Genomic DNA, 16,174 nt, shown 5'->3' on the forward strand with positions numbered 1-16,174 from the left:
TCTCTTGTTTCCATACGTTTTTCTATGATTCCGAATCGTACTTAAAGTTCCTAATGTTTCCTTATAATTGTTTGTTTACTTTTTGTAACATTATTATGACTGGTGAACCCACACATACCGCATCATAAGAAAGAACAGCACCCGAGTTAAATTAACATTTTCATCTAAACGCATGCCCCAATTATCAATTACCTACTGGAAAGTGAAGTGGGTATTATACTTTGCTTTCAGCTATGCTCAGCCTGTTACACAGCGCTACAAATGAAGAACAGTAGGAGAAGCACCTCTGAAATCAATCCAGTCAGAGCAAAAAATATGGATGATCTGTGCACCCATTTATCAATTATTGACTCGAAAGTGAAGTCGCCATTACACTTTGCTTTCAACCATGTTCAGCCCATTACATCAAGACACACGGTAGTGTGTCGTGCGGCCCAAGAAGCCGGCGCGCAACCCCGTGAGTATATTGACAGGAAGAAAGAAAACGCAATTTTCGCACCTCCGTAGCTCTGTGCTGCCTTAATGAAACAAGACAAATTTTGCTGTGTAGATTCCCTCCACCTTCAGCACTCCACATTCCAAATTTGAGCAAAATCGCTTCAGGCATTCCTGAGATATGCGACTTCAAAAATTGGCTTAGTTTCTTCGTTTTTTTTTCTTCTTATTTTTCTTCCTCTTTTCGCACACTTACAAAAACTGCTATAAAACGCGAACGCGTTATCCGATTGCCTTGAAATTTGGCACACAGAAGAGGGGTATAAAGGCGCATCTCGGTACCAACTTTGGCTGGAATACCATAAACAGGCAAAGAGTTATGAGCGATTATTCACGAAAAATAACACCAATATGTTGTCACGCCTACAGGGTAAACCGCGTATGGGAAGAAGCTGAAAATCGGTGGGTGAATAGGTTAACTATTGAACCTCAAACCTTTTGTGGTTTGAAAGAAATCGAGCTAAAAACCAGGAAGATACAGCGAAAAAATCAACAGTGTGTAACAATTACGCAATCGAGATTAGCTAATTTTTAATTCTTTTATTTTTTTATTATTATTATTATTATTATTATTATGCTTGCCACGCCTACCAGATAAACCACTTGGGGTAATGCTTTGAAAATCGCTGTACAGATGGAGTTATCATCTTAGAAAGGCTCTTCAATGGTGTAGAAAAATCAGACTTAAAGCCACGGAGTTATAACACGAAATCCAACTTGGTGTAGCAAGTGCGAGATCGAGATACTCTAATAGAGCAGTCATCCTAATAGAGCAGTCACCCTGAACAGAATTCAAGAGATCAGTTAGAAATAAGTAACCTGTATAGAGATCAGCTACAAACAAATCACCCTGTAGAGAGTTCAGCTACAAACAATTCACCCTGTTCAGACATCAGTTAGAAGAAGTTTTCTTGTAGAGAGTTCAGTTACAAACAAATCACCCTGTTGAAAGATCAGCTAGAAGATGTCACCTTGTAGATAGTTCAGTTACAAAGAAACCACGATGTAGAGAATTCAGCTACAAACTAGTGACCCTGTAGATACATCAGCTAGAAGAAGTTACCTTGTAGAGAGTTCAGCTACAAAGAAACCATTCTGTAAAGAGTCAGCTGCAAACAAATCACCTATACAGAATTCAGCTACAAACAAATCACCCTGTAGAGAGATCAGCTAGAAGAAGTTACCTTGTAGATAGTTCAGGTACAAACAAATCACCCTGTAGAAAGATCAGCTATAGAAGAAATCACCTTGTAGAGAGTTCAGCTACAAAGAATCTATCATGTAGAGAGTTCAACTACAAACAAATCAACCTGTAGAAAGATCAGCTATAGAAGAAATCACCTTGTAGAGAGTTCAGCTACAAAGAATCTATCATGTAGAGAGTTCAACTACAAACAAATCAACCTGTAGAAAGATCAGCTATAGAAGAAATCACCTTGTAGAGAGTTCAGCTACAAAGAAACCATCATGTAGAGAGTTCAGCTACAAACAAATTGGCCTGTAGAGAGATCAGCTAGAAGAAATTACTTTGTAGAGAGTTCAGCTACAAAGAAACCATCATGTAGAGAGTTCAGCTGCAAACAAATCACCTGTAGAGAGTTAAGCTACAAACAAATCTCCCTGTAGAGAGATCAGCTAGAAGAAGTCACCTTGCAGGGAGTTCAGTTACAAAGAAATAAACCATGTAGAGAGTTCAGCTGCAAACAAATCACCTGTAGAGAGATCAGCTAGAAACAAGTCACCTTGTAGAGAGTTCAGCTAGAAGAAGTCACATTGTAGAGCTACAAAGAAACTACCATGTAGAGTTCAGCTGCAAACAAATCACCCTGTAGAGAACTCAGCTACAAACAAATCGCCCTGTAGAAAGATTAGCTAGAAGAAGTTACCTTATAGGGAGTTCAGCTATGAACAGATCACTCTGTAGAGAGTTCAGCTACAAACAAATCACCCTGTAGAGAGTTAAGTTACAAAGAAACCACCATGTAGAGAGTTCAGCTGCAAAAAAAATCAATCACTCTGTACAGAGTTCAGCTAGAAGAAGTCACCTTGTAGAGAGTTAAGCTGCAAATAAATCACCCTGTACAGAATTCAGCTACAAACAAATCACCCTGTAGAAAGATCAGCTAGAAGAAGTTACCTTGTAGAGAGTTCAGCTACAAAGAAACCACCATGTAGAGAGTTCAGCTGCAAACAAATCACCTGTAGAGAGTTCAGCTAGAAACAAGTCACCCTTAGAGAGATCAGCTAAAAACAAGTCACCCTGTAGAGAGTTCAGCTAGAAGAAGTCACATTGTAGAGAGTTCAGCTACAAAGAAACTACCACATAGAGAGTTCAGCTGCAAACAAATCATCCTGTAGAGAGTTCAGCTAGAAGAAGTCACCTTTTAGAGAGTTCAGCTACAAAGCAACCACCATGTAAAGAGTTCAGCTGAAAAAAACTCAATCACCTAGTAGAAAGATCGGCTAGAAGAAGTTACCTTGTAGAGAGTTCAGCTACAAAGAATCTACCATGTAGAGAGTTCAGCTGCAAACAAATCACCTGTAGAGAGTTCAGCTAGAAACAAGTCACCCTGTAGAGAGTTCAGCTAGAAGAAGTCACATTGTAGAGAGTTCAGCTACAATGAAACTCCCATGTAGAGAGTTCAGCTGCAAACAAATCACCCTGTAGAGAACTCAGCTACAAACAAATATGCAGTGTAAAAAGATCAGCTAGAAGAAGTTACCCTGTAGAGAGTTCAGCTACAACAAAACCACCCTGTAGAGAGTTCAGCTACAAACAAATCACCTGTAGAGAGTTCAGCTAGAAACAAGTCACCCTGTAGAGAGATCAGCTAGAAACAAGTCACCTTGTAGATAGTTCAGCTAGAAGAAGTCACATTGTAGAGAGTTCAGCTACAAAGAAACTACCATTTAGAGAGTTCAGCTGCAAACAAATCACCCAGTAGAAAGTTCAGCTATGAACAGATCACCCTGTTGAGAGTTCAGTTAGAAACAAGGAATCCTGTAGAGAGATCACCTAGAAGTATCGCCTTGTAGAGAGTTCAGCTACAAACAAATCACCTGTAGAGAGTTCAGCTACAAACAAATCACCCTGTAGAGAGATCAGCTAGAAGAAGTTACTTTGTAGGGATTTCAGCTACAAACAAATCACCCTGTAGAGAGTTCAGCTACAAAGAAACCATTCTGTAAAGAGCTCAGCTGCAAACAAATCACTTGTACAGAATTCAGCTACAAACAAATCACCCTGTAGAGAGATCAGCAAGAAGAAATTACCTTGTAGTTAGTTCAATTACAAACAAATCACCCTGTAGAAAGATCAGTTAGAAGAAGTTACCTTGGAGAAAGTTCAGCTACAAAGAAACCATTTTGTAAAAAGTTCAGCTGCAAACAAATCACCTGTACAGAATTTAACTACGAACAAATCTCCCTGTAGAGAGATCAGCTAGAAGAAATTACCTTGTAGAGAGTTCAGCTACAAAGAAACCGCCATGTAGAGAGTTCAGCTGCAAAGAAATCACCCTGTAGAAAATTCTGCCAGAAACAAATTGCCCTGTAGAAAGATCAGTTAGAAGAAGTTACCTTTTAGAGAGTTCAGCTACAAAGAAACCATTCTGTAAAGAGCTCAGCTGCAAACAAATCACCTATACAGAATTCAGCTACAAACACATCACCCTGTGGAGAGATCAGCTAGAAGAAGTTACCTTGTAGATCATTCAGCTACAAACAATTCACCCTGTAGAGAGAGCAATTAGAAGAAGTCACCTTGTAGAGTGTTCAGTTACAAAGAAACCACCATGGAGATTTCTGTAATCAATATATGTGACCGGATTTGTGAAAAGGGGTCTTCCACACACATCCAATTCCGTAAACGTTGGAGACCATAACTCAGTGTTCAAGTAACATATTAACCTGAAAATTTCACCATGTATTCAGCTATAGTGGTGCTCAACACTGTCCAAATTTCAAGGCAATAGCTCTTTCCAATCTGAAGTTATCAATTGTCAAAGTTGGCAAATTGGATGTGTGTGGAAGACCCCTTTTCGCAAATGCGGTCAAATATGTATTATACAGTATATATAATTTGTACATTTACTGATAAAATATTTAAAGTACATCTACTTCATCTTTTCTTCTTCCTGTAGTAAAGAAAAAAACGTAGGTTAAAAAAGTCCCAAAGCTGGTATACAAATACAAAAAGAAATGAAATCTAATCCAAAACAGCCAAGCTGTAAAAAAAGTGTGCGACCCTCAGAAAGGCTATGGTGAAAAAAGATGTGAAATCCAAGGTGGCAGCCAAGAAATGGCTGTGATGGTAGGTTAATGGTAAAAATTTTAATAATGACAATTTAGGTAAATTTTGTGAAGCGGCACAAAAATTCACCTGAATTGTCTTTATTAAAAATTTTACCATTAACCTACCATCACAGCCATTTCTTGGCCGCCACCTTGGATTTCACATCTTTTTTCACCATAGCCTTTCTGAGGGCCGCACACTTTTTTTACAGCTTGGCTGTTTTGGATTAGATAGCAATATAAGCAAAGAACAGTAGGAAAAGCGCTACTGCAATCAATCCAGTCTCTATGGAAAATATGGATGATTCCTGTTACAAACATAGCCCGGAAACCATCTTGCAACAAAGGTAAGTCCATGATGTGTGCATTGTACATACTGCGGTATGCAAAAAGGCACCTGTGGGGCTGAAGTGACATCGAACAGTTAAAAAAATCAAGCCTGTAGCCTTAGCCATTATCAAGTTATGCTTGTCTGAAGACATCAGGCAAGCAGGCATGCAGGCAGGTAGGCAGGCACGCACGCAAACAGGCAGGCAGGCAGGCGGGCGGGCAGGCAGGCAGGCAGGCAGGCAGGCAGGCAGGCACGTACGCACGCAAGCAGGTAGTCAGTCAGTAGAAAATTCCATTGAATAAATTAAAAAAATTTTTTTGTACCATTCTATTGTTAGCATTCAGGGTTGTACTGAAGGCACTTTTGGGCTTGGTTATACTTAATCAGTACTGCTAAGGCATCACGATGGTCTTGTGAAGCTGCTTTTTAGGTGATTCTTTTAGGCCAGAAAAACCCAAATCTCCATGTTCCCTAATGTACAGTACTACCATACTGTATGATTATCCTGGATGCTAAACTCACTGTTAATTTGCATAAGTTCTTTTTAAATTGTTAGTTGGTTAAGAATATGTACAAGCAATACTTGCTATCCATTCTTCATATAGAAATGGTAATACACTTGAACCTGTGTGTAATGGTGACTTTTGGTCCAGAAAATTTTGGCCATTATATAAAGGTAGTTTTTATAGAGAAAAACCTGCATAAGGTGGCCAGCAGCATTTTAGTAGCCATATGCAAGTAGGCAATTACTATTAAGAGTATGCCAACCATAAGACACCATTACAAGTATCAGCAAGGTCAGCTTGTTATGAATGTATTTAATTCTTTTTAGCAATGAAGCCAGAAAGATTATATAGTAATCACTGAAAGGTAAGAAGTGTAATAATTTTGAAATGGTGCCAGATTTTGGCTAAAAAAGCCACTAACTGTTATCAGGCAACGACCACAATATGAGAGTTGAATTATGTATACAGTGTTTACGGGTGGATTCTTAGCTGGCTGATATGCGCATTAGACAGGCGACTGCTTAATACAGACCATAATGCATATATTTGTATGGGAAATATTTGAGACCACCTGAGCATGGCCACTATACAAAAATGACCACTTAATTCAGATGACCATTAACACAGGTTTTACTGTATCACAAAAACACACAAAAATATTTGATGTAACGATCAAACATTATATTGCATAATTGTAATCTTTGTGTCAAGTGGTATATGTCACAACTGCTCGGGATTTGCTAACATATACACCTGAGCTATGGATGCAGCCATGGTGTACTATTACATACATTTCAATAAACTACAAGAGTTGATTGCATTTTGAGTATTTCAAAAAAGAGAATGAGTTTTATTCTGCACCTACATAATTATATTGTACATATCATAGAGCATTTCTGATAACTCACAGTCATTATCCACAATTGTTACGCTGAGACGACACATTGGTACTGCCATAACTCTACTAGGCAGTAAGGATACATCAATTATGAGAGTAAGTGTTTCACTATGTTCAAATATATTATCATCATTTATTGAAACATTGAATGAAACTCTTGTAACCCCAGCAGGAAACGTGGCTGTGTATGGTCCAGAATCATAATCTATACCACCTCCTACAACACAATGGTAACAACATGTTAGTGACCGGATTTGCAAGAACCTTACATGTTTTCACATTTTAAAATGCACTTCTAGATTATTATATTTGCATTTCCTTTATCTAGATAGCCAAAAAATGGTTGAATAAAGTTTCAGCCATAGAAGCCCAAAAGTTACAATGCTGTACAGTAAATAAAAACTATAGGCATTAACAAAATGATCATAACTTATGTATCAGGTAATACACAGAGATCTAACTCAGGGCCGTAGCCAGACTTTTGTCTGGGTAGGTTCTTTTAGAAAAAAAAGTGGACCTTTTTATATGACATGATTCAGATTATATTATGACGTGCACACCCAGCATGTGAGGCATGCTGAAACTAGGGGGGTCTGGGGGCATGCCCCCTAGGAAATTTTTTGAAAATAAATGCTAAAAGGTTGAATTTAGTGGCATTTCAGGCAATAAAAATAACAGTTTTTAGGCAAGTTGAAGACCAGCTGTATGAATGATATCTGGAAAAATATCTGTACTGCTACAGACTAACTGTAATTATACCATCTGCACATGCATGTGTCTAATATAATATAATGGAATGTTACAGTGATAACAATGGGAAAGATTGAGCACTCTCCCATGATCAACAGGGGCAGTGGAGCAGAACAAAGGGTGTCTTAAACAATGAAATTTACACATTGCATGGAGTTGAAGCATGGATGCTATTCGTGGGCTCTGCATGGAGGGGCTTGTCCACCATAATCTTATATTTTACTGAAAGCTCAGTTTAGACAATCTACATGTAAATTAAGTAGCTTTTAAAAGAAAATGTAATTGTGACTGTTCTATTAGAGTATCTCAATCTTGCATTGCATTTAATACAAACACTGAGTTAGTTACTCGGAGCACTTAATTTAGCTTCTTATTAGTGGTATCTAGTAAACTGTAACTAATGGACTTTTGCTACTGAAAATTTGGACTTGTATACTAAAATTGTGGACCTTTTTGCTAAAATAGTGGACCTTTTTACTGAAATTGTGGACCTTTTTTCCAAGAGGGCGGTTCTTCAGAACCCCCCGAACCCCCCTGGCTATGGGCCTGTAACTTAAACCACAACATTTTCCATACACTGGTGAATTCACATTGCTGGGTAAGAGAAAACAATAATGGTGAACTGCACTAACACTTGACATACATACTTTGCATCTCCTTAAAAGCACTGACAACATTTTCAAACTGCTCTAGACACAATGACATTAAGATTTTGTCATTAACACCTTTCTTTGTTGGAAACAGGTGCTCAAAGAATTTATGGAAGTTTTAAATAATTCACACATATTGAAGTTTTACTCTGTATAAAGGCCATACCGAATTATTCATATGTTTTCATGAACTATTTTCTTTCTACTAGTGACCCTGCAGGTCAAAACATAAAATATAAAGTATTTCAGCTAAACTTGACTGTTTAATTAGAGTATATGACTGCTCTATTAGAGTATCTCTATCTTTACAGGTGCAGGCACTAAAGCCTTTCTAAAATATAGTGAATGAATTCCATTTCCTTCCCTTTGCTTTTAGGCCTATAACTGCTTGCACAAACTTTTAATAAGAGATCTTAAGATTTCCATTCACACTTTTTTTTAATGGCCTTAATGCATTCTACTGTTAAGTTAAGCTTGCTCAAACATGTGGGATTCTTAACAGATCTGGTCACAAATACTTAGTTACTCACCAGCAGCCATGCCATCAACAGTGTTCACTCTCACAGCAAAATCAAATGATAGTGGGTTAGTGATATTCAGTACAACTGTTGCTAAACTGGTTTCTTCAGGATGACTCTGCACTGACTGCTCAAAGCAAATGAAGACAACTGTAGTAAGGAAAATAGTAAACTCAATAGCACCTTCAGGAGATTGTGCTTAAAAACTTTACAGTCATATCTAAAAAAAGATAATTGTGCTGCTTAACGCGCTGAAACAATTTACTGCTTTTTAGATGGTAATAGTTGGATTGATAGGAACTGATATGTAGGTCTATTGTGCCTTAAAGTTTCTGTCCATCAAATAAAAAATAATAATTGCTTATTTAGCTAAATTTTTTGAAAACATTGCAAAATGGAAGACTTGGTTGTTCTGATCAGTAGGGTATTCAAATCAAAGACTACGTACTTCACAGACAATCTGACATAGCAGATATTACTAACTACTGTAAAAGTTATTGTTATAAAAATTTTACATTTAAAGGGACAGCATCATTTACACCATGAAGCGATTTAAGTTTATGATGCAAGTTTATGATGCAATATTAACATGTTATTCCAGTAAACAACAAAGCGCATACATTATGCAATAAACATTGTAGAGAATTGAGTGCATGAATCTGTCTTACTGGAAATATCAGTAATGTTGCCAACTGCTCTAGTAACACCTGCTGGAACTACATCTCCACTTAATGCTGGTGGTATGGTGACATCAAGATCAAACGTTTCTGATCCTTCTGCAATATCATCCATAGTCACTGGTACATCAACTGTAGTACTAGTAGTCCCGGCAGTGAAAGTGGCAGTGATAGGAGTAGAAGTGTAGTCCACTCCATTACCTGATCAGTCAACACTAACTAACTAGTCAGTCTAGGACACACGTCTCTTACCCTCAGCAGATAATGGTGATTGGTCAGATGGTATCACAATCACACTAATGTCACTGTCTGATGTACCTCCTCTCAACAGTAAAGTTACAGGAACAATACCAGATGACTCAGAGCCAATGAAATCATTTTGAGAAAATTGCACCATTAACACTGCACAGTGATAAAGCAGTAAACATGAAGATATCATACAGTACTATAGTAGGGACAGCAATAGTTTGTAATTTCCTGCTGAAAAGCTCCACCAAAAACCAACCTTACAAACTTATCTGATGTAAGCTTTTGCAATATTTATTTAGAAGCACAAAATATATTAATCTTATGTCAAAACCAAAAATTTTGTCTGCCAGTCTTAGGCTGGAGCCTAAATGATGCATTGTACAGCCATCATTTTACACCACATTGTCTAACTCACATTTGGAATGTGCTTTTTGGGGTTCCGATGAGTGTCTGCCTATCTTTCTTTTTTTTAATTATGCTGCTTGTCATCTTTGTGCAACAAACCCATAACTTTATTGAGTGAGTAAAAGTATCAGTAGTCAGTCAGTCGGTCAGTCATTCAATCAGTCAGTCAGTCAGGCAGTCAGTCAGGCAGTCAGTCAGTCAGTCAGTCAGTCAGTCAGTCAGTCAGTCAGTCAGTCAGTCAGTCAGTCAGTCAGTCAGTCAGTCAGTCAGTCAGTCAGTCTGTCTGTCTGTCTGTCTGTCTGTCTGTCTGTCAGTTAGTCAGAAAATCCAAATTCTGTAGCAACTTGCTAGGGATGTTTTGGGCTGTTTCATGCAGTAAACCAACATTCCCATATCCACTAAAACTTTTCCATAATAGTAATTAACTAATGTTACTACGATGGCTTTTTGTGGCAGCATTTTGAAGGGCACTCTTGATTTTTGAGAGGATCCCTACTATACAGTATAATACTGTATGTATTTAAATGACATAGAATTAGCCTATAAATTATTTGAGCAAAAGCTTCTATAAATGAAAGGTAGCAACACTGCAATACATCACCAGTGGTTTAGATAAACTGAAATGAGACATTATAGTAGTAACAGTACACTATGTCCATTACATTATCAAGACACACGGTAGTGTGTTGTGCGGCCCAAGAAGCCGGCGCGCAACCCCGTGAGTATATTGACAGGAAGAAAGAAAACGCAATTTTCGCACCTCCGTAGCTCTGTGCTGCCTTGATGAAACAAGACCAATTTTGCTGTGTAGATTTCCTCCACCTTCAGCACTCTACATTCCAAATTTGAGTGAAATCGCTTCAGGCATTCCTGAGATATGCAACTTCAAAAAGTGGCTTAGTTTCTTCGTTTTTTTTTTTCTTCTTCTTATTTTTCTTCCTCTTTTCGCACACTTACAAAAACTGCTATAAAACGCGAACGCGTTATCCGATTGCCTTGAAATTTGGCACACAGAAGGGGAGTATAAAGGCGCATCTCGGTACCAACTTTGGCTGGAATACCATAAACAGGCAAAGAGTTATGAGCGATTATGCACGAAAAATAACACCAATATGTTGTCACACCTACAGGGTAAACCGCGTATGGGAAGAAGCTGAAAATCGGTGGGTGAATAGGTTAACTATTGAACCTCAAACCTTTTGTGGTTTGAAAGAAATCGAGCTAAAAACCAGGAAGATACAGCGAAAAAATCAACAGTGTGTAACAATTACGCAATCCAGATTAGCTAATTTTTAATTTATTTTATTTTATTATTATTATTATTATTATTATGCTTGCCACGCCTACCAGATAAACCACTTGGGGTAATGCTTTGAAAATCGCTGTACAGATGGAGTTATCATCTTAGAAAGGCTCTTCAATGGTGTAGAAAAATCAGACTTAAAGCCACGGAGTTATAACACGAAATCCAACTTGGTGTAGCAAGTGCGAGATCGAGATACTCTAATAGAGCAGTCATCCTAATAGAGCAGTCACCCTGAACAGAATTCAAGAGATCAGTTAGAAATAAGTAACCTGTATAGAGATCAGCTACAAACAAATCACCCTGTAGAGAGTTCAGCTACAAACAATTCACCCTGTTCAGACATCAGTTAGAAGAAGTTTTCTTGTAGAGAGTTCAGTTACAAACAAATCACCCTGTTGAAAGATCAGCTAGAAGATGTCACCTTGTAGATAGTTCAGTTACAAAGAAACCACGATGTAGAGAATTCAGCTACAAACTAGTGACCCTGTAGATACATCAGCTAGAAGAAGTTACCTTGTAGAGAGTTCAGCTACAAAGAAACCATTCTGTAAAGAGCTCAGCTGCAAACAAATCACCTATACAGAATTCAGCTACAAACAAATCACCCTGTAGAGAGATCAGCTAGAAGAAGTTACCTTGTAGATAGTTCAGCTACAAACAAATCATCCTGTAGAGAGATCAGCTAGAAGAAGTTACCTTGTAGATAGTTCAGCTATAAACAATTCACCCTGTACAGAGCTCAGTTAAAAGAGGTTTCCTTGTAGAAAGTTCAGCTACAAACAAATCACCCTGTAGAGAGATAAGTAAGAAGAAGTTACCTTGTAGATCGTTCAGCTACAAACAATTCACCCTGTAAAGAGATCAGCTAGAAGAAGTTACCTTGTAGAGAGTTCAGCTACAAAGAAACCATCATTTAGAGAATTCAGCTGCAAACAAATCATGTATAGAGAGTTCAGCTACAAACAAATCTCCCTGTAGAAAGATCAGCTAGAAGAAATCACCTTGTAGAGAGTTCAGCTTCAAAGAAACAATCATGTGAGAGTTCAGGTACAAACAAATTGTCCTGTAGAGAGATCAGCTAGAAGAAGTCACCTTGTAGAGAGTTCAGCTACAAAGAAACCATCACGTAGATAGTTCAGGTACAAACAAATCACCCTGTAGAAAGATCAGCTATAGAAGAAATCACCTTGTAGAGAGTTCAGCTACAAAGAATCTATCATGTAGAGAGTTCAACTACAAACAAATCAACCTGTAGAAAGATCAGCTATAGAAGAAATCACCTTGTAGAGAGTTCAGCTACAAAGAAACCATCATGTAGAGAGTTCAGCTACAAAACAAATCGGCCTGTAGAGAGATCAGCTAGAAGAAATTACCTTGTAGAGAGTTCAGCTACAAAGAAACCATCATGTAGAGAGTTCAGCTGCAAACAAATCACCTGTAGAGAGTTAAGCTACAAACAAATCTCCCTGTAGAGAGATCAGATAGAAGAAGTCACCTTGCAGGGAGTTCAGTTACAAAGAAATAAACCATGTAGAGAGTTCAGCTGCAAACAAATCACCTGTAGAGAGTTCAGCTAGAAACAAGTCACCCTGTAGAGAAATCAGCTAGAAACAAGTCACCTTGTAGAGAGTTCAGCTAGAAGAAGTCACATTGTAAAGCTACAAAGAAACTACCATGTAGAGTTCAGCTGCAAACAAATCACCCTGTAGAGAACTCAGCTACAAACAAATCGCCCTGTAGAAAGATTAGCTAGAAGAAGTTACCTTATAGGGAGTTCAGCTATGAACAGATCACCCTGTAGAGAGTTCAGCTACAAACAAATCACCCTGTAGAGAGTTAAGTTACAAAGAAACCACCATGTAGAGAGTTCAGCTGCAAAAAAAATCAATCACTCTGTAGAGAGTTCAGCTAGAAGAAGTCACCTTGTAGAGAGTTAAGCTGCAAATAAATCACCCTGTACAGAATTCAGCTACAAACAAATCACCCTGTAGAAAGATCAGCTAGAAGAAGTTACCTTGTAGAGAGTTCAGCTACAAAGAAATCACCATGTAGAGAGTTCAGCTGCAAACAAATCACCTGTAGAGAGTTCAGCTAGAAACAAGTCACCATGTAGAGAGATCAGCTAAAAACAAGTCACCCTGTAGAGAGTTCAGCTAGAAGAAGTCACATTGTAGAGAGTTCAGCTACAAAGAAACTACCACATAGAGAGTTCAGCTGCAAACAAATCATCCTGTAGAGAGTTCAGCTAGAAGAAGTCACCTTTTAGAGAGTTCAGCTACAAAGCAACCACCATGTAAAGAGTTCAGCTGCAAAAAACTCAATCACCTTGTAGAAAGATCGGCTAGAAGAAGTTACCTTGTAGAGAGTTCAGCTACAAAGAAACCACCATTTAGAGAGTTCAGCTGCAAACAAATCACCTGTAGAGAGTTCAGCTAGAAACAAGTCACCCTGTAGAGAGTTCAGCTAGAAGAAGTCACATTGTAGAGAGTTCAGCTACAATGAAACTCCCATGTAGAGAGTTCAGCTGCAAACAAATCACCCTGTAGAGAACTCAGCTACAAACAAATATGCAGTGTAAAAAGATCAGCTAGAAGAAGTTACCTTGTAGAGAGTTCAGTTACAACAAAACCACCATGTAGAGAGTTCAGCTACAAACAAATCACCTGTAGAGAGTTCAGCTAGAAACAAGTCACCCTGTAGAGAGATCAGCTAGAAACAAGTCACCTTGTAGAGAGTTCAGCTAGAAGAAGTCACATTGTAGAGAGTTCAGCTACAAAGAAACCACCATTTAGAGAGTTCAGCTGCAAACAAATCACCCAGTAGAAAGTTCAGCTATGAACAGATCACCCTGTTGAGAGTTCAGTTAGAAACAAGGAATCCTGTAGAGAGATCACCTAGAAGTATCGCCTTGTAGAGAGTTCAGCTACAAACAAATCACCCTGTAGAGAGATCAGCTAGAAGAAGTTACCTTGTAGGGATTTCAGCTACAAACAAATCACCCTGTAGAGAGTTCAGCTACAAAGAAACCATTCTGTAAAGAGCTCAGCTGCAAACAAATCACCTGTACAGAATTCAACTACGAACAAATCTCCCTGTAGAGAGATCAGCTAGAAGAAATTACCTTGTAGAGAGTTCAGCTACAAAGAAACCGCCATGTAGAGAGTTCAGCTGCAAAGAAATCACCCTGTAGAAAATTCTGCCAGAAACAAATTGCCCTGTAGAAAGATCAGTTAGAAGAAGTTACCTTTTAGAGAGTTCAGCTACAAAGAAACCATTCTGTAAAGAGCTCAGCTGCAAACAAATCACCTATACAAAATTCAGCTACAAACACATCACCCTGTAGAGAGATCAGCTAGAAGAAGTTACCTTGTAGATCGTTCAGCTACAAACAATTCACCCTGTAGAGAGAGCAATTAGAAGAAGTCACCTTGTAGAGTGTTCAGTTACAAAGAAACCACCATGGAGATTTCTGTAATCAATATATGTGACCGGATTTGCGAAAAGGGGTCTTCCACACACATCCAATTCCGTAAACATTGGAGACCATAACTCAGTGTTCAAATAACATATTAACCTAAAAATTTCACCATGTATTCAGCTATAGTGGTGCTCACCACTGTCCAAATAGCAAGGCAATAGCTCTTTCCAATCTGAAGTTATCAATTGTCAAAGTTGGCAAATTGGATGTGTGTGGAAGACCCCTTTTCGCAAATGCGGTCAAATAATTATGTATTATACAGTATATATAATTTGTACATTTACTGATAAAATATTTAAAGTACATCTACTTCATCTTTTCTTCTTCCTGTAGTAAAGAAAAAAATGTAGGTTAAAAAAGTCCCAAAGCTGGTATACAAATACAAAAAGAAATTAAATCTAATCCAAAACAGCCAAGCTGTAAAAAAAGTGTGCGGCCCTCAGAAAGGCTATGGTGAAAAAAGATGTGAAATCCAAGGTGGCGGCCAAGAAATGGCTGTGATGGTAGGTTAATGGTAAAAATTTTAATAAAGACAATTCAGGTGAATTTTTGTGCCGTTTCACAAAATTTACCTAAATTGTCATTATTAAAATTTTTACCATTAACCTACCATCACAGCCATTTCTTGGCCGCCACCTTGGATTTCACATCTTTTTTCACCATAGCTTTTCTGAGGGCTGCACACTTTTTTACAGCTTGGCTGTTTTGGATTAGATGTCCATTATGTGACTTTATGTATCATTCAAGTTGTTAATATTATGTATCCCAACAGTGGAAGGTACAAATTGCTATACAAGTGTTTCATTTATTCTGGTAGTTATATAAATAATTACTAATGGAAAATAGCCATTTTCTAATATATGCATAAATGCAGCATCAGAATAACTAAAAGACAGCAATGGTGGTAAAGTATCAATGTAATTTTTGGTGACCTGAGTATGCAAGAGAGGGACAAAGTGAAGGCTGCTAAATCACATAGACCCTGAACATTGCTGTTGAATTTTCTTTAATTCAATTACAGTTGGTACCTGTGCAGCTGCTACATATAGAAAAAGACCAAAATGTGGCAAAGTCTTGTATAAAGCCTATGTTGCATCACTTGTTTGCAGCTCAAAATACATAAATCACTGATGTCATAAACTACACTGTTCTGTATGGTTTTAGAGTGATCTCTTTAACATATGGGACTTCAAGATCTCATTTTCAGCTACCTTACACATACAAACTTTCAAGAGATGTAATTTCTACAGATTTCACAGTTGCATACAGCTATTTTCAAAAATTTCATCCTCTAAAATTAATGTCTATCAGAATTGGCTTTATGCTATACTAGTACATTTAAAAATTATTAATTTAAAAATGAAGTTAGGATCCAAGAAATAAAAGGTAGTAAAACAAGAGATGAATGATGGTAATACAGCATAGCTCTGTGAAAAAATCCCTACATTGGCATGTTATAACAATTGCATTTTGTTCAATGCCAAAGGTGGGGATTTTCCCACAGAGCTACATATGTTATAATACCATCATTCATCTCTTGTTTCACTACTTTTTATCACTTAGATCCCTACTTTATTTTTTAGTTTTTGTTGTAGCTATACAACTATGATATAAACAT

At 37.8% G+C, this 16,174-nt stretch overlaps 1 protein-coding gene across 1 annotated transcript in view; it reads right to left on the bottom strand.

Annotated features, from left to right (window-relative positions):
* Positions 1 to 16,174, bottom strand: part of LOC136259674 (uncharacterized) — a 144,433-nt gene that overhangs the window by 44,529 nt on the left and 83,730 nt on the right. The window contains exons 22-25 of the mRNA XM_066053176.1: positions 9,371 to 9,520; positions 9,110 to 9,319; positions 8,454 to 8,591; positions 6,534 to 6,740 (exon numbers count right to left, since the gene is read on the bottom strand). Coding sequence (XP_065909248.1) covers positions 6,534 to 6,740; positions 8,454 to 8,591; positions 9,110 to 9,319; positions 9,371 to 9,520 — 705 coding nt within the window. The remainder of the gene's footprint in view (positions 1 to 6,533; positions 6,741 to 8,453; positions 8,592 to 9,109; positions 9,320 to 9,370; positions 9,521 to 16,174) is intronic.

The sequence above is a fragment of the Dysidea avara genome, chromosome 7, assembly GCF_963678975.1.
Source record: "Dysidea avara chromosome 7, odDysAvar1.4, whole genome shotgun sequence".
Taxonomy (NCBI): domain Eukaryota; kingdom Metazoa; phylum Porifera; class Demospongiae; order Dictyoceratida; family Dysideidae; genus Dysidea; species Dysidea avara.